This window comes from Typopeltis vanoorti, chromosome 8, assembly GCF_054136105.1.
Source record: "Typopeltis vanoorti isolate ZY-2024b chromosome 8, IOZ_Tvanoo_1.0, whole genome shotgun sequence".
Taxonomy (NCBI): Eukaryota; Metazoa; Arthropoda; class Arachnida; order Uropygi; family Thelyphonidae; genus Typopeltis; species Typopeltis vanoorti.
Window position 1 is genome coordinate 105,139,823 of NC_143556.1, and position 23,239 is coordinate 105,163,061.

At 34.5% G+C, this 23,239-nt stretch overlaps 1 protein-coding gene across 9 annotated transcripts in view; it reads left to right on the plus strand.

Annotated features, from left to right (window-relative positions):
• The window catches only part of LOC150104251 (uncharacterized), a 1,804,220-nt gene that overhangs the window by 217,966 nt on the left and 1,563,015 nt on the right, over positions 1–23,239 (plus strand). The window contains exon 1 of one of the 9 annotated variants that reach the window (XM_090396247.1): positions 6,901–7,100. The exons of the other annotated variants lie outside the window; for them this stretch is intronic. Coding sequence (XP_090252373.1) covers positions 7,080–7,100 — 21 coding nt within the window. The 5' untranslated portion in view covers positions 6,901–7,079. Of the gene's footprint in view, positions 1–6,900; positions 7,101–23,239 lie in introns of those variants that run through there. 9 annotated transcript variants of the gene reach the window in all.

Consider the following 23,239-nt stretch of genomic DNA (forward strand, 5'->3'; position numbering starts at 1 on the left):
ATTTTCTTTTATTTCCTGTTTACTGGTAGAATAACATACTTAATCGCAATATGTTTGACAAGCACGTCATACAATATTGATCGTTAAGAAAGAAACACTCTGCACGTAAGGTAATTTAGAACAGCAAGTATCTAGAACCTCTCCTTGAACGATTCTTTTCTTCATATTACTATAAAGTGTTACTAAAAAATCTGTAAAACCTTGTTTGCATGTTCTTATCTCATGTATTTCTTACAGCCCATGTGAAACTCTGAACTCGGAAATTGATTGCCAATTAAATTTGAGTATTTCTGAAATGCACCGTTTAGAGGCGGGGGGGAGAGTAAAAACTGGATTAATGGAAATTATTAATATTGATCTGATATCAATGCGAATTTGCATTTTTCTGTTTCGTAATAAGAACAACAACAACAGTACGATTTTATTCAAGTAAACTATTCATGCGATGTTGCATCTCGTTAATTAGATTAATTTGAAATCTAACCAGAGACCAAAAAAATACATTTTTAGTCTTGTTGGGAAGTGCCCAGTAAAACAAGATTTTACCATGTTTTGCTCAAACTCCAAGAAACATGATTCTGAATAATGCAATGCACAAATTGATGCTAATAAGGAAGACAATATTTCATTGTGTTCCCTAGACCATTGACAAAGAGAGAGCGCTGATGATGAATTTTTCCTCTTGTAAATAACTGTCGTCTTTTGGATAGAAATATAACATTGAAGTACTTCATATCATTGATATGCATTGATTCATATCATAGCACATATAGTAAAGGTAAGATGTGAACAGTTCACTTCATGTGATGGTTTCCACCCTCCACTTTTAGCATCTGTGCGAAAGAATGTGTATATCTGAATTTATTGTCAAGTCTCAACAACTACGGGGAATGACAATACTATTGAGGTGGTTATGTGAGATGTTTCCGAAATTAATTGTGTATAAATAGGACAACAATCTCTGAACTTAACACTTTATTTTGCTGCCAGTGGAGTCGATATAGGCTGGTTACCTATACAGCAGGTTTTTCCCATTTCGAAATGACATTAATTTTTGCTTATTCAGGATCCAAGTAGTGTATGAAACCCAAAGGATAATGTGACATATTCGCACATAGCTTGACTAGAAAATGAGAAACTATAAGTTGATTGTATTTATCTGCTGAAATACGCGTCCGTGATCCCTTGGTCGTTGAAAAGACTATTATTGTTATCACTATAGCCACTTAATCGATTAGTTAAGGTAATCAGTCTGTCAGCAATTGTTCTGCGGCTGCCATTTGCTACAGAGAACTAGTGACAAATATTCTCTTCAGATTACTAAGAAATTTTTTTCATAATTGACAATAGAACTAAAAAAACGTAGCTAAAGAACGTGGTACGAATATATCTTATTGATAGATCCTTTTTGTAACATTCTTTCGATGTAGACCTCTATAGTTATCTTATTTCAAATTATTATTATTTTCTCTCTTAGCGCGTTCTCTATAAAATAGATTACCTGTGTGGGTGGTTTATAGTTGTGCAATGTTATGAGCTACATTGTCAACTAACAAGTTATAGCCTTCTCTTTCCGCCAGGGAGTGTCTCCTGTCATAACAGTACTGGAAAAACCACACCTGAGCTGATGTTTTAGTATTTACCTCATGTCTTTTTTAGTGCTAAAATGACTAAGTCTTGTGGAATTATTTCACTAATGGCGGCAATGTTCTTCGTTGCACAGCTAGACAGTCATTACGGTACTTTATATTGTTGTAATGTATTATCTGCATTCTTATATATTCACTTTTTTGTACACGGTAAAGTTATCGATGAGACAGAAATTTGCGACCAACCTTCCCCCCCCCGATTTTTTTTCGTTTGTTGAGCACACCGAAACGAGACCTTTTATTTCATAGTTGAAATATGGATGGCGCAATCTTACTTTATTATTATTATCCGGATGCATGAAAAATCGTAATCTGCGACAGTTTGTAACACAGAGGAAGGATATAAAAGTTTAAATACAGCTTTGCTTAATTAATGCATTTTATCAAATATCTTGCACCTCTCCTTCTGGGATTAATTGTTAATTTAATGTCACTTGTAAACTTAAGTAATATTTTCCATCCCTAATTCGATTTGAATCCTTATATATATATATATATATACAGGGTGTTCGGGATAAATTTGACAGTTTCGTAAGGAAAAAGAAAATCTTCTTTGTATCTATTAAATTTAATGAATTGACAAAAAAACATTACAGGCAGAGTTAATTACAATACTATCAACAAGATTTACTCAAAATAACCACCATTAGCATCGATCACAGCTTCAATTCTGCTTCGGAACCTCGAACAAGCTGATGCTACAGTCTCCCTGGGAAGGGCCGCAAAAACTGTTTTAATTTTATCCATTAACTGGGCTTTTGTATTACTGGAAGTGCGATTGGTGTCTTTTTCAACTGCGCCCCATACAAAATAATCCATGGGGTTAAGGTCTGGGGAGTTTGGAGGCCAAACATTTGGACTGGTGAAGTCGTAGAAATTTTCAGACAACCATTTTTGACTTTTCCCAGAGGTGTGGCAAGGGGCCGAATCCTGCTGCCATACATACGGCCTACCATTGGCTACCCTTGTTATCCAGGGCTTGACTACAGTTAGCAACTCCACGCACAAAGCCCGAATTCCAATGCCAGGGTTCTTCAACACCTGTTCCTGCAGATTTGCGAGGAATTCTGCTGTACGAACGCAATCAGATCGTCTGCTAGGGATCTTTCTTCTTGCTACATCCTCGTAGTCACCATTGCAAGTCTCTAGTTCATGCCTGATTGTTTTTACTGTATTCAGGGAGCATTGGGCAGCAGTCGTAATATCCTTATTTTGATGGCGGGCACGAATCATCATGATACAAGTTATTCTCTTCCATGATTCAGGTGGGTTCCAGCTATCCATCCTTTCTGACATCTTGTATATGAATGAAGAAGGGTCCAAACTTTTAAATGAAGAGAAGTGTGTGTTAATACATGTAACTTACGGAAAAATATAATTAATTATAAATATGTCAAATTTATCCCGAACACCCTGTATATATATATATATATATATATATATATATATATATATATATATCATCACCCATCCCCCTGGGACGGGTTGAGTTCCTCCCTCTACCGAGGGGGCGTACAGCTAATTAATGCAGCTGGGTCGCCACTCCTTGCTCCACCCCCTAAGGGCAGTGTTTCTGACTGTGATCTGTTTGTGTTCACGGGGCCGGTTTGCCTGTTCTGGGGGGAGAAAAAAACTGAGTTTCCGGGAGGGAAAAAACCAAAGGGCTTCGTCTATACTGATTGAAAGTATATTGAGCTACGAAGATTCATATATATATATATATATATATATATATATATATGTGTGTGTGTGTGTGTGTGTGTGTGTGTGTGTGTAGAAAGTATTTTACCTTGGGTATAATAAATGTTAAAGATACCAAGCTATTTTAAACCTGGTTTTACTCCATTTCCCAAATAAGCAAACAGACAAACAAGTCAAGTTTGCGCCTGCAAGTGTTGCAAGTCTAGCTGACCCTGCACGTAGTGCAAGACCAAGGCAACTCATGGTAAAAGTAGAATAAGCGCTGATCACTAATCTTAATATTTACCCTTAATGCAAAGCACATCTCCTGGAGGAGATGTATGATGCTTTGTATTAAAGGCAAGGGGCCACTAAAGGTCGAAACCGGTCTGGATAGTGGCCCCTTGCCTTTAATAGATCGTCAACACTGTTTCCCATTATAAATATTGGCCAAAAAGTTATAAATTATTTATAGAAAATTACTTGTCTATATCGGTGTCCTAAACACGTCAATTCACACTTCACTCACATAAAACACATGAAATTCAGAAAACAAAATCAACAACCCATGACAAATAACAATGTTCAATTGGATTAGTTGACATCCAGAGATTTCTGGGTGCTATCGTCTCAGCGCACACTATCCCTCGCCTTCTGGGTGATTTTAAACCATTGTAACGCTAGAAATTTGATCCACTTCGCCATCTGTACGTCTGTTCAGAGGGCTCAAAGGTGTCCGTATTTGTGACCGTACAACCGAGCTATTAATGCGAATGTGATGCAATGTTTACTTGTCGAAATGTGTCCTCATCGTGAAGCAATAGTATATATATTTTAAGTCTAGGAATCACGCGAAGCCTGGAAACAATTAAGGGAGTCTTTAATATGAATAAATGTAGAACTATAATATCGGTGATATTGCTATCCGTGGGTGTGCACCGCAACCTAGCACGTCATGAATATACGCCCCTGATATACTGAACTGTAATGTTGACTCTTTTACTAAACGAGTCAAATTCTCTCTACCACTCATGTATCTTTTGCCCCCTTTCTATTGTATATCCAAAAGGAAATTCTTTTTTTTCCCTCTGTAATATATATTCTTATAATATGTAAATAGCTTTTTGTTGCCTATCTTTTAATGTATATTTTATCAAGTTAAATAATAATAAAAAAATCTGTCTATATTTCCTTGGCTCAGTGACGAACTGTTGTTATGGAAAAAAGTCTATGTTGGAATGAAGTTTGAAACTGAAATACTTGTATCAATTTTCCAGTAATTATTAGCCTAAATAAGCAGTTCCATTTTGGAATTTTTCTCCCTCTGTCGATCTGTTTAGAAGATAATGTCAGAGACAGGCTCTTGAATTATGTACTAAATATGAATTTCTAGCTCTTTGATGATATTATTCTGTCTGATGTAATAATATATTCTGAAGAGCTAAAAACAAAAATAAAAATGAACTCATACTTAAACTAGAAACTGAGACGCTAAGAATAGCTGAAGGTTATAATAATAATAATTTTCGAAAAGTCTGCTTGGATGGATTTTTAACGTCTTTTTAGAGTTGGATACTTTATTTCCTTGTAAAGCTACCCGACTCATAGAAGGATAGATTTATGCTGATTTCATATTCCGTTTATTGTTAATGCAGTTATGCATGACATTGAAAAGAAAGGCACTACCGTGTCGTTCAGATTTTTATTGGTCTGCAGTTAGAAGCATTACTACTAGTAGGTTTCAATCTAAAGATACGTTTCCAATTGTGCAATATTATATTGGGATCCACGTCGACACTGATGATAAAACTGTTTTACGGAAATAGTTTTTTATTTTTATTTTGTTTTTATTATGGAGTTGTTGGTTTTAATGTCCGACAGTTTCTTCCAAACAACGTACGAATCAAATTAGACCTTTACTGTTCTTATTTTTTTTATTTATTTCTGGGAATCTCATCGACGAAAGGTTTGTAAACTTTGCCATGGCTGGGCTGATAGTCATATAATCCGGAAACCCCCTGCTCTCGAGACAAAATGCGATACATTTTACAGCCACTTCAGGTCTCGAATAATCAAAGCAGTCGCCTCTCACCAGACGACGAAAATCGTTTATCACCTAAACTTCCACAAACATCCATAACATCGTGGAATTCGAACTCAATAACCAACTTGGCTATTGAGTTCGTAGTAATGATTTTTCGTACAGAAGAATAACGTGAACTTGTTTATATAAACAAGCTCACGTTATTAACTTGTTATTGAAAATTATTGAAGAACAGATCCATCAGTTTGTCATTCCAGTGAAATCAAAAGCAATAATTAAACATGAATAGGGCTCCCGAGTCTGTCTCTTGTTAGTGAGATTCCAAGGGGCAGCTCATATACGAGATTGCATTCTTCTAAGCTTTAGATCAATTCGAAATATTTATTGGTATTATCTTTAATTTTTTATGTTTGAAAATCTTTTCAATGCTGGTTATTTGTTAGCCTTATTTTTTTAAATGTCTAAAAAAGTTTTTAAATGCTGCGAAAAGTGATTTGATGTAAATACATTTAATTTATTATTTTTCCGAATTTTATAAATCAATGGTAGAATGGATCTGATGAAATAACTTCATGTTTTTTTAAAATGATCTTCATTTTTAAAAGTATTGTATTTATAAATGTCATTTTAAAGTATTCAAAATAAGCAGGATTTCACGTGCTTCCTTAATTTCAGTCTATTTCCTGTTAAGTTTTGCTTTTTAACAAGCTACGTTTTTTTTTTTTTTAATATGTATCGGTTTTGTAAAAAAAAAAATCTCAGCGGTCACAAAGGACCGAGCTTATCGTTTCGTTACGGTATTTGTGAAGTTGTCATATTGGATAATAGCTAGGAAACTTAATATTTTCTTCATGATACTGCTACTGCTTTAATTTAACTGCCAGTTTAAAACAAATAAAAGTTACATTTAAAACAGTAAAAAAAAAAAAAATGCAGTGCTCCTGCACAACTAAACCGCACTATTTTTCTCTAGCATATTCAAAAAGAATCTCTTGCGTTATGCTCCCAGCAGATGACTGACGTTCACTTATTGAGAAGTCACTTATTAATTGTTATCGTTCAAGTATTTCACTTTCAGTAAAGTGTCTCTTCACTAAAAAATATTTTATCCTTTATCTCGAAATATCTGTTAACAGCACCATTCAAAGCTATTTATTCTCTAAGTGGAGTGTTTCAGGAGCTCCCCTGCCAATCCCGTTATCTGAACCGTTAAAACAGCGTGATCGTGGATGTGAAAATTGAAGGAGGGGTTGGAAGCCGATAAATGGAATGGCCCGTACAGTACACATGTCTACGATGCATAAGCGGGGAGAGTTTTTCGTGCAGTCGTGAATCATCCTCTATCACGACCGAGGAGCGTGCCCTAGGACCAGTTAGCTGCACTGCGTGGAATGTTCAAGCCATCCTCACTAGCATACAAGTCATTTCCCTTGACCAGCAGTAAGGTCAGGCAATTGCACTGTGAAACTCTGCTTTTCATCCTTTCGTTTTGGAGGTACAGCCATTTAGTCAGAACACAGCGCACTTATTCCAGTCGATAGTGAGTAAATGTTCAGTGTCTATTCGCAGGCATTATATCTTTCTCTTTCTCGCTGTGTGTGTGTCCGTCAGCCCGCAGAGGCGGCGTTGGCGTGGTATCAGTGCGGCTTGGTGTCTAATAACAAGAGTTGCAAAGGAGCCGATATAGGCCGGTCCAGGAAGACAGCATGGTGGCCGGAGATGGCTTGGTAAGCGATTTTTTTTTGTGTATGTATAATCGTATATCCTTTAAGTTATTAATTTTTTGCTAAATATAAGCCTACACAAGTTGATTTATCAGTTTTATTTAGTGCTGTGCACATAATTTGGTGTTTAAGAGACTTTATCAGAACAATCTATCCCGGTCATTGGTGTCTTCTGCATTCGGGATTGAGCAATCGATACAACCGACTACTCATTCATCATTAATAATAGTTTTAATTACTAAAATCACTTAATCATGTTGCTTAATATTGACGTGTTTCTTTATTTTATTTTATTTCCTTTTTAGTAGATGTGTATTACTGAACCTTTTTAATATTGTATTTATTATTATTTAGCTCCTCTATAGAGTAATCACGGGAAGCCACTCTTCTCCATACAACCACCCCACAAATGTATATTTGTTAATTGCTTGTGCTCTCTGACTGTTTATAATTAGATCCTACTGTTTATCGACGACACGCAAAATGCGTTAGCTTGTTTTCTAAGAGGTACACGCTACATAAACTCAGCGGATTGGATTTAATACTTGTTTACATGTTTATGCTACATGAAAAGATATTTTTTGTGCTTCGATACCATGTTTCAGTCAACCTAGTTCATTCATGCGAACAGTAGATATTTAAAGTCGAACGGAAGGTAGCCTGTAGTTTATCGTTCTATTACTATCATTATTATATATTGAATTCAAGCAATTTAGAAGCACCAAACTAAAGTTATCACATGTGTAGTGATGCATAGTGTTATTCTGTAATAGAACTCCCTCATCGGATTTCTTCTTCCCTCCCCACTACGAGAACCTGCCACATTTACAGCTATAAGGCTTTTTCTTTCTTTCTTTTTTTCCCGTTCTTCTCCCCATCTGGTTTCAGAGGGTTAGATAACATCAACTTCCTACATTGTGAATTTAAAATAAATAAAAAAAAAAACTAATAGAAACTGTGGAAGTATGAAAGTGAAAACACAGTATTTGAGAATCCGTGCCAAACTCTATCTAGCTCTCACTTATTTTCTTCGTCATTTTTATTTATAGATTAGATGGCCGTTCATGACTCATGGTATGAAGTGTTACTCAACATTTAATTGGAATGTTACTCAACAATAAATCAAGAAATGAAATAATGCTGCTGTTCATGTCATTTTTGCCCTATAATTTGTGTAATTTTTTCTTTTTCTTTTGCATTTTTAATACAGATCATATGACTGTTTTAGTTGTGATGCTGTATTGTATTACTCAGCTACGAAAAGTTTGATATTTGAGCAGAATGTTCACATTACCAAGTTTAATTCAAGCAGTTCTATAAATAATATTCTAAAACAGTGCACTGCCGCAGATTGGGGATAATGAGATACAATGCTTCAGAAACACTAGCATGTCTTAGACCCCTTGATGCTTTCAGCTAAGAGTGGAAGAATATATATGAAAATGAAATTCTTCCTTGACATGCATGTCGGGTGTGCATGTGTTACGACAGAAAAGCAAGCGGCGTTTGACAAGTAAATCCTTTCGTTGAATGCTCCCTTTCGTATACTAAAAAAAGCTTGAGGTAATTTGATAGCTACGGGAACATTTACAAAAACAAAACGAGGTTTTGTGTACCGAAAGTGTTTAGAACTCCGAGTTTTTTTCTTTGTTTTTTTAAGTATCATTTAAATTTTTTCTCGCTTTTCTTTCAACACTTTTGTTATTGATTTCACTCTATAACTTAAGCAATTATAAGGTATTTCCTATTGATTTATCCGGAGGTTCTTACTGAAGATCATTATTTTTCCAGCGCCCCGACATGGGCTGAAGATGCATGAAAAAACAAATCCACACTTATATGAACAGTCTTGGGTAATAATAATAATGCATGGGAAGGAATCTTTCCTTCCTGTAGTCCTTCGATTCTCCTAAGAGCACAACAGCTGCATGACGTTTTAGGAAATGCTCATTCCACTACTTGCCCCAGGCTATTTCTCCAGTAACAACAAGGCCAGGTGTTTTATAATCTAACGCAGCCGAAATTGTTCGCTATTTGACGTGCCGTTTTGTTCTTAGAGTTTTATTTGCCTTTTTCGGCCATTTCAGTAATGTTCATAGATGGGAGTACTACTTGTGCTTTACTTTTCAGAAACTTCTACTAAAATATGGTTATCCAATTAAACGCGGAGTATCATAAAAAGCAAAGAGCAGAACTTTATAATTGAGTTAAAAAGCAACAATAAAGCCGTTTTTATTGACTTGTTGCCTTCAACACATTGCCTTGACTTGCGGAAACGCATTCTTAAACTTGAGGAAAAAAAACTTTATTGTGTTAAATTGTGACCTTTCGTTGTATACATTTTAACGGCAATGCACGTCATGGTCCACCGTTATATTGTCACTGAGTAACTCGGTTATAATTCCATCTTGCGGTGTTGGCATTTTACTGAAAAGGATTAAACGTACTTGCGATTTTAAAAACCGCTATTTTATCTCATGGACTTTAATTTTCAAAATTCTTTACAGAAAAAGTGAAGACAATGTTAAGTTTACAGTTCATTGTGAATTATGTTTTAATTAAAAAATTTTACATTTTGTTTTATTTTAATTGTGAAATTTAAAAAATACAATTGAAAACGAAATTAATAACTTTCATGGGATTATGTGATGCTTTATTTAGACCAGTGTTTTCCAATAGCTGGGTTTCAAAAACAGTGACAAAAATATTTCATAATGCATTGCCTTATTATTATTACTAAAAATCATACACATTTGAGGATATTATGTTTTTGTTTTCAGTCCATATTTATTAATATATTAGAAACAGTTGTTTTATTCATTTGATTAAGCATTTGAATCACAGTGAAAAACATTTAAAAATTAAGTACAAATACTGTACTTAATTCTAAAAATTAAATTTTTGTAAATAAGAATTAGGAGTAGTGACTTTTTTCCCGCCTTTTACTATAAACTTAGGGTGAGAGGAGCATTGGCAAGAGTGTGGTAGGTCACTGTTGGGTTTCCTGGAAAATATTTTCGGTTGACCTGCTGGGATGCTGCATAACTTATCTAGGACTCCATTGATTTAAAACATAAATGTATACCTTTCTTATGTTTGAAAATTCCGTTATCGTGTAGATGCTCTCAAATTTCAGAAATAAATGGCCGGTCTGACCACTCAAATGAGAATATAAAATGAACAGGCCTAATCTCTCAAATGAAGAGTCTGGACATTCCTCCATATTTGCATACAGTTCTTCACCCACCTGGAATTAACGATGCTTTTTTTTTTTTTTAAATAGAAAAATATGTTGGACTAGACATCTATTTTTACACCTCATAGGAAATAAAAATGAAAAAAGAAATAATTATCTTTGTTAACACCTGTTATACATATAAACTTCATTCTGCGACCCGTCCCTGGAATATCAATGCTTAAATAACTTCCTTAGTGATGATCATTTTCCTACTCGGTCGGAATAAAGAAAAAGGCGTTTTGCTTTCTAAATTAGCTTTATATGTTGTGACATTAAAGATATAAGAAATTGTTTTCGCAATTCTAAAAAAAAAAAACATGTAGGCACTTCTTTAAAGACTATTTTCATACTTTGCCTTCGCCCCACCTCCAGAACTATTTGGTGTATACCAATTTTGATTCGCTGTGAATGTTTACTGAAATTCATGAGAATATTTATTGAACACTGAAATCTGCTAATAAACGTCAGTGTGGTATTGCACAACATAAAGAACTGATTTCTACTATGGGTTAATGCCACAGGAAGAGTGATAAGAAATCAGTATATGCGTTGAGATAAGATGTGAAAGCCATCGTATCTTGCTGTATTGCCGCCATTCTCATCTTATATTTCTCCTCATAAGAAAGGAGGGAAACGCTCTTAGGCTAGTCTCTTATGTAATGGCTCATATTTCGCTTGGCAGTATTAAATAATATGCATTTGGAATAATTATAATGGATTAAATTGGATCATGCATATGATTTACTGGTAGCACGTAAATTCGGAGTTTGATACACCATAGTAAGAGAAGTTGATCCTAAGGTTACCATAAAATATAAATAAAATACGTTTCACTTTTTTTATATTTTTTTTAATAACGCGAATATATCAGCCATTCGCGAACTTCTATCTTCTCAGAGATTTCTTGTCATTTCAATCAGGAAGTATCAGGGCATGATGACAGTTCATCCCTCTCACTCCAACTAGTTTATCTCTAGATTGCGTGTATTCTCTGGCCGGTTTGCATGTTTTTCGAAATGAAGAACCAGAGTTTAGTTTCGTTTCAGATTCGGTTGGCTCACTTTTTTGATAATTATGTTTTGATAGCTGGCGCCATCAGAATAAAATATTTTTGGCATTAACTAATTATTATGGAACTACCACCCACTGATTAAATTAAACTGTTGCTGCGTTATAAACAACTCTCTATCATAAGTGGTGAAGTCTATAACATAACGCCAAGTACGAGTATGTGTAACATAAATAAGAGCAAAAATATTGAGTAATTATGTTATTAGTTAAGCTTGTTAGTTTGTGTTGCATGTAACAGGCTGAGAAAAAAAAATACAAAAACGAAAGAAACCCACGGTTTAAACGAAAGAGAAGATGTTTAATTTTTATCGGCGGTTAACCGTATTTTTGAAGTGTGGTGCTTTAAAAATTAAAGTATTCTGTTTATCAAGAATTTTGTTTTCAGAACTTCCTAACATTATTTAGATTTTCCCCCAATCTCATTATAAGCATTTGAATCACTTGTTTTGTTAATTTGGGAAACAAGGTGGAGAAGAAATCAAATACATTTAACACCTTCCCCTTAAAACGCATTAGCCTCGATAAGCTTTCGCTGTTAAGAAACGTGGTTTCATATATACCCTCATGGAAGAATTCTTCTACATAAATTACTGTATCTATCAAAGCATGCATTCCCTTGGATGAGTTTACCTGTTTTGCGAGATGAAAAACTCGAGTTTCCGGAAGGACAAACTTAGTCACCTCCTCACCTTCAGTTGAAAATTTTCTGTCATGGTTTTTCACGGACAGATTCGAACCCTGATCTTTTCATCCAAAATACAACCTCGTAATTCAGTCGATTTTAGACTGAGCTGCGAGGTGCCATTTATTTATTTGAAGATTGCTGAAACATCATGACATGCATGAATAAAACAAAAGTCGTTTCTGTATTTGTCGTTCGCAAAATAACGATTGTGAATAACGAAAAGTTAGTACCAAAACGTTAATATCTGCGAAGTTTAAATTATTCAGTTTAAAAAATCCTACTATAGATACCAAACAATTTTTTCCAGCTGTTGCATGAAAAAATTTGTTTTTTTTTCCTGCAATATAATTATTTCCTACCAGCCGAGTGGTAGCCTCATAATGAGTAATGAAATTCTTCACCAACTTAAAACGGTAATAATAAACAAGATGGAATTATATTTGACACAAGTAGCGCGAAATCATTTAATTTCTTTCTTTTTTTTTTTTTTTTTACATTGGTTAACATCACCCGAGAATAATTCTATATTTTATAATGATAATAATTATTCTCTATTAACCCATATTTATTTTATTATAAATCAAGCGACTTCGTACTGAAATAATATTATAAGGATGACCGGAAAGTAATCAATTTTTTGAACTACATTTTTATACTTTGAAGGCCGAATCTGTAAAGACTGCACCTGATTCTTATAATACACATATAGAATGGCACCTATAAAATGAAAAATATTTTGAATGCTTCCTTTTGTCTTGTCATAAAAACGGTTTTACACCAATAGGTACTCTTACTTTCAGAGAGAGAGAGAGAGAGAGCCGCAATAGTATTTTGGTGAACTGTCTTGAATCGTTATATTTTCCAGTCTTCTTCGTTTATTTGGAACGGTGTATGCGAAGATAAATTCTCTCCGAAATATCACTGAAATTTTTGATATTATCTTCGAAATCCCATAGAACTGTATATCACATGGAACTTGGACTGTATGCATTTTTTCAGCACCATAATCGCAGATTTATGCTGAAATGTTTTTTGTTTCTTTTGTATACCTTTTTTTTTATTACAACTTTAAGATCTTATCAATCGCTTTTGATTTTGAACGGTAGCTACTACATGCCGACTTTCCTTATAGCGTGAACAACGCGTGTGTTTGGACAAGAACAGTAATGTAGGGAATGGGAAGGAAGGTAAAACTGATAAAATGGAATCACTCATGTGTGAAGAGCAGACTTAACAGCTGGTTCTCTTTGCGTGATGTAGACTCCAATATAATTATTTCCTGCAGCATTTGTTGATGGATATTGGACACTGATCACCTGGCGATAAGTAGCTGTTTGGGGATATATATATATATATTGGTTCGAGAAGCGTAAGATAGAATTTTGAATGCCGCATGCGATGATCTGTGAAACGCTGCGACTAATGAGGTAGTTATTTCCGAATACGATCCTTTCTATGATACTACTCTTATTTCATATTGCATTGAAAAACAAATCTGACTAGTTTACCTTACCGCATTTCTTTTGATAATACTTTTAGAAAATACTGATTTTTGCTAAGTCTATACATCTTTTTTTCTTCTCGGCTTCCTCATTTGGAAAAAGCAAAAGTTTACGGTACAGGATGAATGAAACTTACTAAATATTTGTTAGATATGAAAATATGTAGCATTTCCGAAATTGTTACTTGCACATGCGATCATGTAGTTATCGGTGTTATAAATCCAATTTTCCCCTTCTTATTTCTTGTGTTTGGCCTTGTACGAAACATTCAGAAACGAACATTAGACAAAGCAATAGCTTAAAAATGTGGAAAGGAAATAAAATGGTTATTCACAAATTTCTTTATCAATTTTGTTATAAGGCACTTGCGGAAAATATGCTATTAGAGAATAAAATGCTAGTCAGAGTAAAATACCTTTGCAACACAAGAATGCAGTCGGCATCTACCAGAAATGTTTATTGCGAAGATTTAGAACAACCTATTAAAGATTTTTCCAGTTTTCTATAATGTGGTTAGCCAAGTGATAATGCTGCCCTCCGCTCCTGTCTATCATATGCAATGTGGATTCGAATCTTACTGGTGCACGAAGATTTTGATGAAGTCTCTCAAGTGGTAGATGATCTTTACGGCTAGGTGTCAGCCATTTTTGACCTTCAGTACGGTCAGAAATGGCTTGAAAAATTATCATGTTCAGAGCAGATTTCGTAGGTAATCTAACTCTTTGCCTAACCGTAGGGCAGATATGTCGCAAGTTTGCGACTCTCGTGGGCAAGATTGTCCTTTTAGAAAAAAAAAACTTGAAGTACCAGTTTTGTTAGTAGTTTACGACTTCGATTATATTAAGGATCAAATAAGAAAGGAAGTACTGTCACAGTTAACTGTAATATTTAATCAATTTGATATACTGATAAAATTAACAAAGAATCCGTTCAAAAGCGCACTGAAATCAGCACTTTAAACCATTAAAATGCATTTGATATTTCATCTTTCAGACTCAATGGCTTATTATGAACACTGAACATCCTTGCTCTCTTCGTCGTCGAAGACCTTCAGTTGTACCCAAGTTGTACCCGAAAACCATCAGTCAACAGATTTCTCCTTTTTTCTTATCCACGCATCTGGCACACTGATATAGGTCTTGCGACCTTTCTTCTGTGTGTCAGATAGGTCCAAGTAAAGATACATATAAACCTAATTAATGTTATCATACATTACTTAATCCTATCGACATAATCTGCTGTGATTTGCATGTTATCTACTCCATTTTCCCGTTCGTGGAATGAAAAACCAGTTTCGGCGAGGAAAACATTGCTACTTCCTTAGCACAATAGCTAAGATGTTGCGTCAGTTGCTTTTCAACTTGGAGAAGAAAAAAAAAAAAAACCGGGATTTGAATCCCATCTGAACGTGAGGAATTGTATAATGGCTTTTCATTCTCGATTGCGAGATAGATGGTCTTGACATAATATTATTTTGATCCTTTAGTCTTAATTATTTACCTTTTTAGTTGGTCTATTATGAGCATTTGATCATTAAAAACATTGAACATTTTCATTCACTTTGTCGCCAAAGAAACCAACCTTAAGCTGTACAAGAAACACGTCTGGGCTGTAATTTTAAGCAACTAAATTGAGTTTACTACTGAATAGACTAACTCACGGAGACTAAAAAGCATCTTACGTCCTTGATGTAATTTCAGCTGAGGTCTTTCCATCCGAACGACTAAACTTCGAAGTTGCAGATAGATTTATAAATGCCTTTAAATCCATGTATCTTATAAGTTGTTTTTCCTATACCATAAAACTGCCTTCCTGGAGATAGACATCTTGCCGCTTGAAATAATGATGAATAATACTTCTGATAGTGAAATAAATGCTTGAAAAGGTATCCATCCGGCAAAACAGTAATTATTAATTCTAGTCTTTACAAAATCGAATGTCTTTATGTACGATCAACATTTACACATAAAAAATATATATTGGTTATTACAAACTTCGGGTGGTCAATTACACCGATCATAGTTTATTTCAGCGAGAGAAAGATAGATAATAGCGGATTTAATTAGGAAAACAGAAGTAAATTCTTTTAAATTGAAATTATCGATATATTTTTTCTTTTCTAAATTGATTGATGCCAAATGCGTAGATAAAGCTAAAACAGCTAAATTTCGTCTGATATTAATACTTATATTCCATAAAAGTTAATACGAACTTTATTTGAATACAACAAAGATAAACATAAACTGAGCGAGGGAAAAAAATTATATATATATATATATATATATATATAGACTGTATTGTGAGTATAACAGCACCATAATACGAGCCATGAATTCAGGTTTGCAGCTAACGCCAGTCACAGTTTTTCAATGGCTACTTGTCTAGCAACAGTGCTTTCTTTCAACTCTTGTATACAGCCTATATGGCAACTACAGCTGCCCTTGCGGGTTATTGTCCGATCATGACTAGGAAGATAGGAACACCCCTTACTTCAGGGAGTAGAAAAGTGTTGACTTCTGAAGGATAGTTAAACGTGATGCAGCCGTTAACAGATATTTGGAAATTTTACAGCCTAGTGGGTGTTATTGTGGTCTCAAACGTGGTTATTTACTCAACTCATGGACAGTTGTAATTCCTGACTTCAGATTTATTACAGGTTCAGTGTTTTATGCTCTTTGTGGATAGGGCTGACGCCACGCCAAGCTTTATTTGAGCCTAGGGGTAACAGTTGGCGCTCATTTTAATTCGGCTTCATGAAGAATCCTCCCCTCCTGCCCCTACGTAGGTTTCTAGCATCGGTGGCCTTGCTGTCGAGACGGAACACTTCCATGAAGTATTCTGCAGTTTCATGGCTTGGTTGTGATTGGAATTACTATCGAGGAAACTGAGACTAAGAAGCCAGCGTATTTGTCTTTTCTAGCCGGCATGTCGTTTAACGATATGAAAAACCGTCTGAGTACACTGCAGGAAAGGCCTTGCTGTCTCCGTATATGAGAACAGCTTATTCTCCTTCAACCGAAAAGCATTTAAAGCTATTTGTGCCCTAGACGAGATTAGAACCTTTCATGATTGAGCTGTAACTCAACTAGTGATAGTTGATATGTCTGTTGCTTTAATGTTAATGACAAAATTTTTTATTTATTTTAATTTTTTATTTATTTATTTATTTTTTATATGAAAGCCGCTTTCCTTCAGTGTTCTTTACTGGAGCTTTTTCGAATGGTTTAATAATATGTTGTATGATCAAGATAACGTTTTATTAAGAACTGGCTGGAAAAAAGAAATAGTCTGTCTACTGAACTTAGTCTTATTAGCGAATCTAGTTTTCCAAAATGAATTTAGTTGTTTATACTGTCAATATTACGGTTTACACCAGTGTTTCTCAAAGGGGTGAAAGTTAATTTTTGGTGCGAAAATAGAAAAAAAAAAAATATATATATATTAAGAATTACGCTAGCCAGCAATGTAACGTCTGTCAGATGAAAGACATACTCGTACATACCCAATAAGGAAATATACACTTAACTTTTGAAACAGTGAAGAAATAGCAGAATATCCCTTTGAGCCATGCTATGTAGGATATGATTCATAGATAATATATTAGTTTCCAAAGATACACTGCTTCTTTATCACCATGTTTCATAACGTCATTCATTAGGAACGACAAATATAGCAATGTCTTCGTTCCTGTTTTTTATTCTACAATTGAAACATGGCGAAAAAAGCAGTTAATTTTTTATAAAATAGCATAGAAAATTATAGGTTGCGGCTAAAAAAAAGTTTTTAGGGGGCAATTACTAAAGAAAGGTTGAGAAACACTGGATTACACAATCATGTATACTATTTTAAAGGACTTTTTCTAAATTAAGTTAACAGACGTTGTCCCATTAGCCTGCTTCGATAGCCAAGTGAACAGAGGCTCTGTTTTGCTTATTAATGGCTTCCAATCCTAAATATTTATGGAAAAATGTTCAGATTATAGACTATTTTCGGTTATTGCTCAGCGTAATACCATAGCCTCGTTTATTTAGAGGCTAGAAGTACCTTGGTCAAGAACATAATTTTATCCATAGAAAAGGGAGTGTCCAATTTATGTACTAATGTGTTATGTTTCAACCCTTCGTAGATGGGATTGTAAGGAGAGAAAAAAAACAACGTAAAAACGATTACCATTTATTTGTGATTCGGTATCCTAAGGGCTGTCATTTATGGGGGATATCTGCACATCTTATATCATAAAAGTGTTGCTGCAGAATTGTATAAGAAAGTGTAGATTGACCTCTTGAATAGAATTAATTCCAGTATGTTGCATAGATTTTTCCATGAAAAAATCAGTTGCGTTAGCAAAACTTTACATGCAAACTGGTATTAATTCTTTGTGAAACTATCAATCGTCCACCACATACAGCCATTGTTATCAAATTTGTATATGTTTTTGGCTATGATGGAAATGTTGCTCAGCTAAGGTTTCAGTCATTATAACATTGTGATGCAATGGATCCATTAAAATGCTTCCGATTAATGGTTGTATACAAAATGGTTTTGTCTGTGGTCAAATTTCTAAACTGTTCGTCGACACACTTGTGTTTAAGTACACGTCTTTTGCATCCATGTAACATTCATATACCTCGCAGAGCTTGCAAACTTAATTTTTAAATCAACATAATTTTTCTCAAATATTTCTTTGTTTTCTATCATAAGAAAAATAATAATTGTTTAATTGATTAATTATGGAATTATTAATTCGTAATAATAAGCGTTCACTTACGGATATGCACTGGCAATTATGCCCTGACCAATATCATAAATTCTGAGAGAATGTCTAGAATATTGGTAAAATAAACCTTCAGACTACGTATTGAGAAAATGTTAAGAACTGAGCAAAGTTATTTTCTTTCGTTCTCGCTCTCCTTTTGAATCATTTCAAATTTTATCCTTGAGATTAGCTAAATTACGCCTACCCTCATTTTAAGTTCTTATTATAAACGAATGAGTTAGTTGCTGCAGGGCCTAGCAGTTATTTTGGACGCATTATCTCTCCGTGAGAATATAGTTGAGTACGTTTCTCTCCCTTAGGAGCAAGGACCGGATCCTTTAGTTTCCTGATTATCTATCCACCCCCCCTCTTCTCTGCATGAATACTCGACCTTCAATGTTAACTTTTTCTTTTACCAAATGCAGCGTTATCGTACGGTTTCATCTGGATTGCAGCCTTTGATTCCCGAGGCACTGGGGACAGTAATGCAGACGTGCAGAATCTGAATAATATAAACATAGGCAGCTACAGACTGCTGCTGTGTGAACCTTTCTTGTTGCAAGGTTGGATCACTTTATTGATTAGCATCCACAGAATGAGAATTTCAAGGAAGAGTCGGCAAAATTAGCGATAAATCATTAATTTTCCTGTTGAAAAAACTTGTTTGGACTGATTGTCTTTGCTTTTTTTTTTGCTGGCCAGGGTAAGGTGACTAGACAAGCGTCTAGTCGCCATTTCGTTGTAATAGCATTCAATACCTCTTCCAATGCACTCATTTTATCTGAAACTTGATCCTTCTGAGAACATTGTCTCGAGCTTCCCTTTCTGTGATAGCAACAGGTTCTGCACTGCAATGATTATGATGGAACGCCTACGTCTGCAAGGAGGGGCCTATGTCCTTCACCTGAATTTTAAGGACTTGTCACACTACAGAAAAGCAGACATAATGACCCCAAATCAACCTTTTTCCTATCTCGAAAATCTAATTTCTCTTCTTTCTCGTTGTTAAATGCTCCAGTCAGTAAATTCCATTTCATGGTCCATTCTCAGGCTAATCTAACAATATTTTTTTTCATTTGTTCCCATTTCATTACTCATTATTTTCGAACTGCGTTGTTTGATACAAGAGGTGACAGGTATGTGATCTGGTCACATAGCTTTCATGTAGCTTCTACCATCCAAATCTCCCTCCCTCATACACCCACACCTTGCTGTCATCTCATTATTTGTAAATCAAAATTTCAAAGTATGTTTTCTTTATTGTAGAGGAGAGCCCAACATTTGAGCAAATAGCTTTTGCTACACTGTGTAGGCACTGCAGAAATGCCTTTTAGTTTTTCTGCAAACTTGAATTGTTTGAAGAAAAACTAAAGGCATTTCTACAGCGCCTACATAAAGCATAAATATTTACTGTTTATTTATAAAAATAAATATTGCAGTTTAAAAAATGATTTATATTATTAAGTGCTCACTGTCCGGAAGAGCAGAAAATTAATTGGTATATTGGAATGTGTATTCAAAATGGATTATAAATATTTCTTTCTTTTGTAAAGTTTCTTCTCGTGATTCCATACGTAAATGGATATTATCCCCCTTTCGAGCAGGGAGTTTCCCGGAAGAGGTCAGCCATCGTTTCTGTAGTATGCATGGAATTATTTAATTTAGTAGCTATTTGGCACCAGAGAAGCACCATAATGTCTGTTCTCGAATTCTTATTTCATTTCTGTCTGCGTGTCATCTCCAGGTAGCCATTACTTTCTGAATGACTCCGTTTTGAGAAAATCGATGAATATTGCTTCGTCTGTCACCACACACGCACACACACCTATTTCTGTCTATCGAAGTGGAGGGCGTATACCTTCATGCATGTCACCAATGAAACATTCAGAATGAATAAATAGTGTGGGTAATTTTGTTAACAGGAAATCTGTGACCTTTGACAAAGTAAAAGTAAGAACAAAGGTCATGCTGTCTTGATTATTTCCGTTTTTCATGCTTGGGGCATATATGTAGGAAATGATTTGCTCTTTTTAATAACTCGACTTAATCTAATGCTTTTGTTTGCCAATTAATGCAGGAGAAGCTATCGATCAAATGTTTCCAGGTGATGAGTCAGCAAAAACAGCTGAAAGATTCTCCGGATGTCCTCGCAGTAATGTGGAAAACTTTCTGTGATGAGTTATATCTACCCCATTCCCCTTTTTTTATGTAATTAAAATATTTGTTACCACATACTAATCCTTTTTTTTTTCATATTAATAGCTATGCAGAAATGTAAATATTCGTTTCTATAAAGTGTTTATTTTAATAAAATAGGTTAAACAAAAGTCGTATAATAAATAGCAGTTAGTGATGCTTACAGGCCCATGAACAAGTATTGACTTTCAGAAATATAATTTTTTTGAGATAAAGTAATCAGTATTATTAGAGGAACACGTGTAATTTATTTGTAATTTTAGCGGTGTTCCTATGGCCAGTTAGCCTGGTTCAGGGACGAAAAATCAGTTTCCGAGACGGAGAAAAATCTTGTCTTCCGGTGTATTGGGCCACCTGATTCACTTTCAGTCGAAAAGTCCTGATAAAGATTCCCTGAATGCTAGATGGGATTCGAACCCAGGGTCTTCCGACCAAAAGACTTCGTCAAAACTGAACTATAGTGGCTCTAAACAAAATCGCCTACAGACAATATAAAAATGCTACATAACGTTATATTTCTGAAAATGTTTTAACAAAATAAGCATCACTATGTGATATTGATACTGCCAAACGGAAAGTTAAAGTTTCGTTAGGTTTTGAAAAAAAAAAGAAGAAAAGTTCATTAAACATTTTCAATCAACGAAGAGAAAACGACTTAAAACTTAGATTGGATAAAATAACGAATTAATTTGTTTCTTTAAGAGTAATTTGATTAATTCGGTTATTTCATTAATTTGATTTTGCACAATTCTTTCTAAATGTTCATATATTTTAGAATAGGTGATTTGATGATTTGATTACGTTGGAATTTCATAGTAATTCAATTTGAATAACGAAATTTGTTTTAGTTATTTTGCATCTCGAAGTTGAGTGCTCCATTTAGTCTTGTGTTCTGCCTGAAATACATTTCCTTTTTGAATTACTTATCTTGAGTTTTATATTTAAGGATTTTTTTGTGTGTGTGTATTGAAGCAAGGAAAAATATTTCAAATGATCTTTTTGCTGGAGCTTCAAGACCATTTTTCGTATTTTCATATTGAGTGTAGTTAAATTCTTTTGTTAACAGTCATCTTTATCGTGACTCTATCCACTCTAAAACTTTCGATCCTGAGCTTTTATGCAAGCTTTCCACCTGCCATTCGGTTAATATTATTGACGCATTTATTTCAGTAAATGATTTATGCCCCTCAATATGCGCGCCTAATGTAGCCTTGGTAACTTTTGTGATGTCAAAGAAAGATCTCTTTAGGTTTCATTCTGCTAAATAACTTTTTTTTTTTTATCAACCAGTTCTCAAGAGTTAACCCGATTTGGCTGAGCCATAGATTGACTTATTTATTTTTTTGGAAACTAAGTTTATAACCACAACTCAGAAAAGCGTAGAATACACAACATTTCAAACAGTAATACCAGTAAGGTTTAGGAACGCGAGATGGCAGCAGTAATTTGCTGTGAAATCTGTTGCAAGAGAATTACTCAACTACTCATTACAAAGGATGGAGACCAATTGCTTACCAATTCTCCCTTTTTTTTCTCTCTCTCTTTCATTGCTTACGTGAATTCCACTCAAATATGTTGTAAACGTGTAGTACATTAGTGCCATGGGTGGGGCAAAGACTATGGAAACGCTGCTATAGAGACCTAACTTTTTTAATGAAAGTTTTTTCAAGTCACTTTAGGCTTCTAATAAGCAAGATCGTGTTTTCATACTAGACGACGAAAATAGCTTACCACCTAAAGACTGATAAACATTCATGGTGTGGGCATAAATGTTTATTTTTGAAATCTCAGCGTCTTTTTGTTGGATTGCGAATTTTCATTCCTCATGGGCGACTAGCTTTACCCCTGTTATCACTGAGACCCGTCTGTTCCCTTTGAGAGTGGGCAGGGAGTTGTGATTTATTTATTTGTTAGTTCTTGTGCAGAAGGAGAAATCTATCTAGTAATTTAAAATCTTCTTCCTTTTACTAAAATGGTTAATTTTTTTCACCATAAATTCAGGTACGCTAAATTCAAATCCGACAAATTACAAAATTTGTCTCATTTACCAGTTATTAAGGGAAGTAGAACAAAATCGCTATGCAATTAAATTGAATCAGATTATTCGATTTTATAACGAGTCCGATGCACCTTCTGGAGTTTTCCTAATACTTGGAATTTCAGTGTTTAATAAATCCTCAGGGAAATGTTTTAAATTTAATCAGAAAACTTCCTTCCATGTCTGATCAAGAAGAAATCCGTATTTTAATCAAAGAAATGCACTTCAAACGACATATTATGGATTTAGTGCAATTCATTTTCAATATTTACAATACAACATTTGGTGGTATCAAAATTAGTGTTTTTCATCATTACTTCTATTTGTGACTCAATAAAAACGGAACCTAATAGACTGGTTAATTCATTGGATAGCATCATCGCATTCTGTCTGACAGGCCTTTATTAAAATTTCACTGTCGTATGGTTGTTTATGAATATTTTCAGTGAGTAGATGAATTCGAGATGGCTTGGATTCATCTACGGTATTAATTCATCCACGATATTAATGTATGAGTTTATAAAACTGCGCTGGCGGAATATCTTGAGAATTATAGAATTCTCTCCTTATAGAATTATTTTTTTCAGGCAATATTTTATGTGAATCGTTTATATAACGTTTTTTTCGGATCTAATGACTCGGTCGAAGAATTCTGC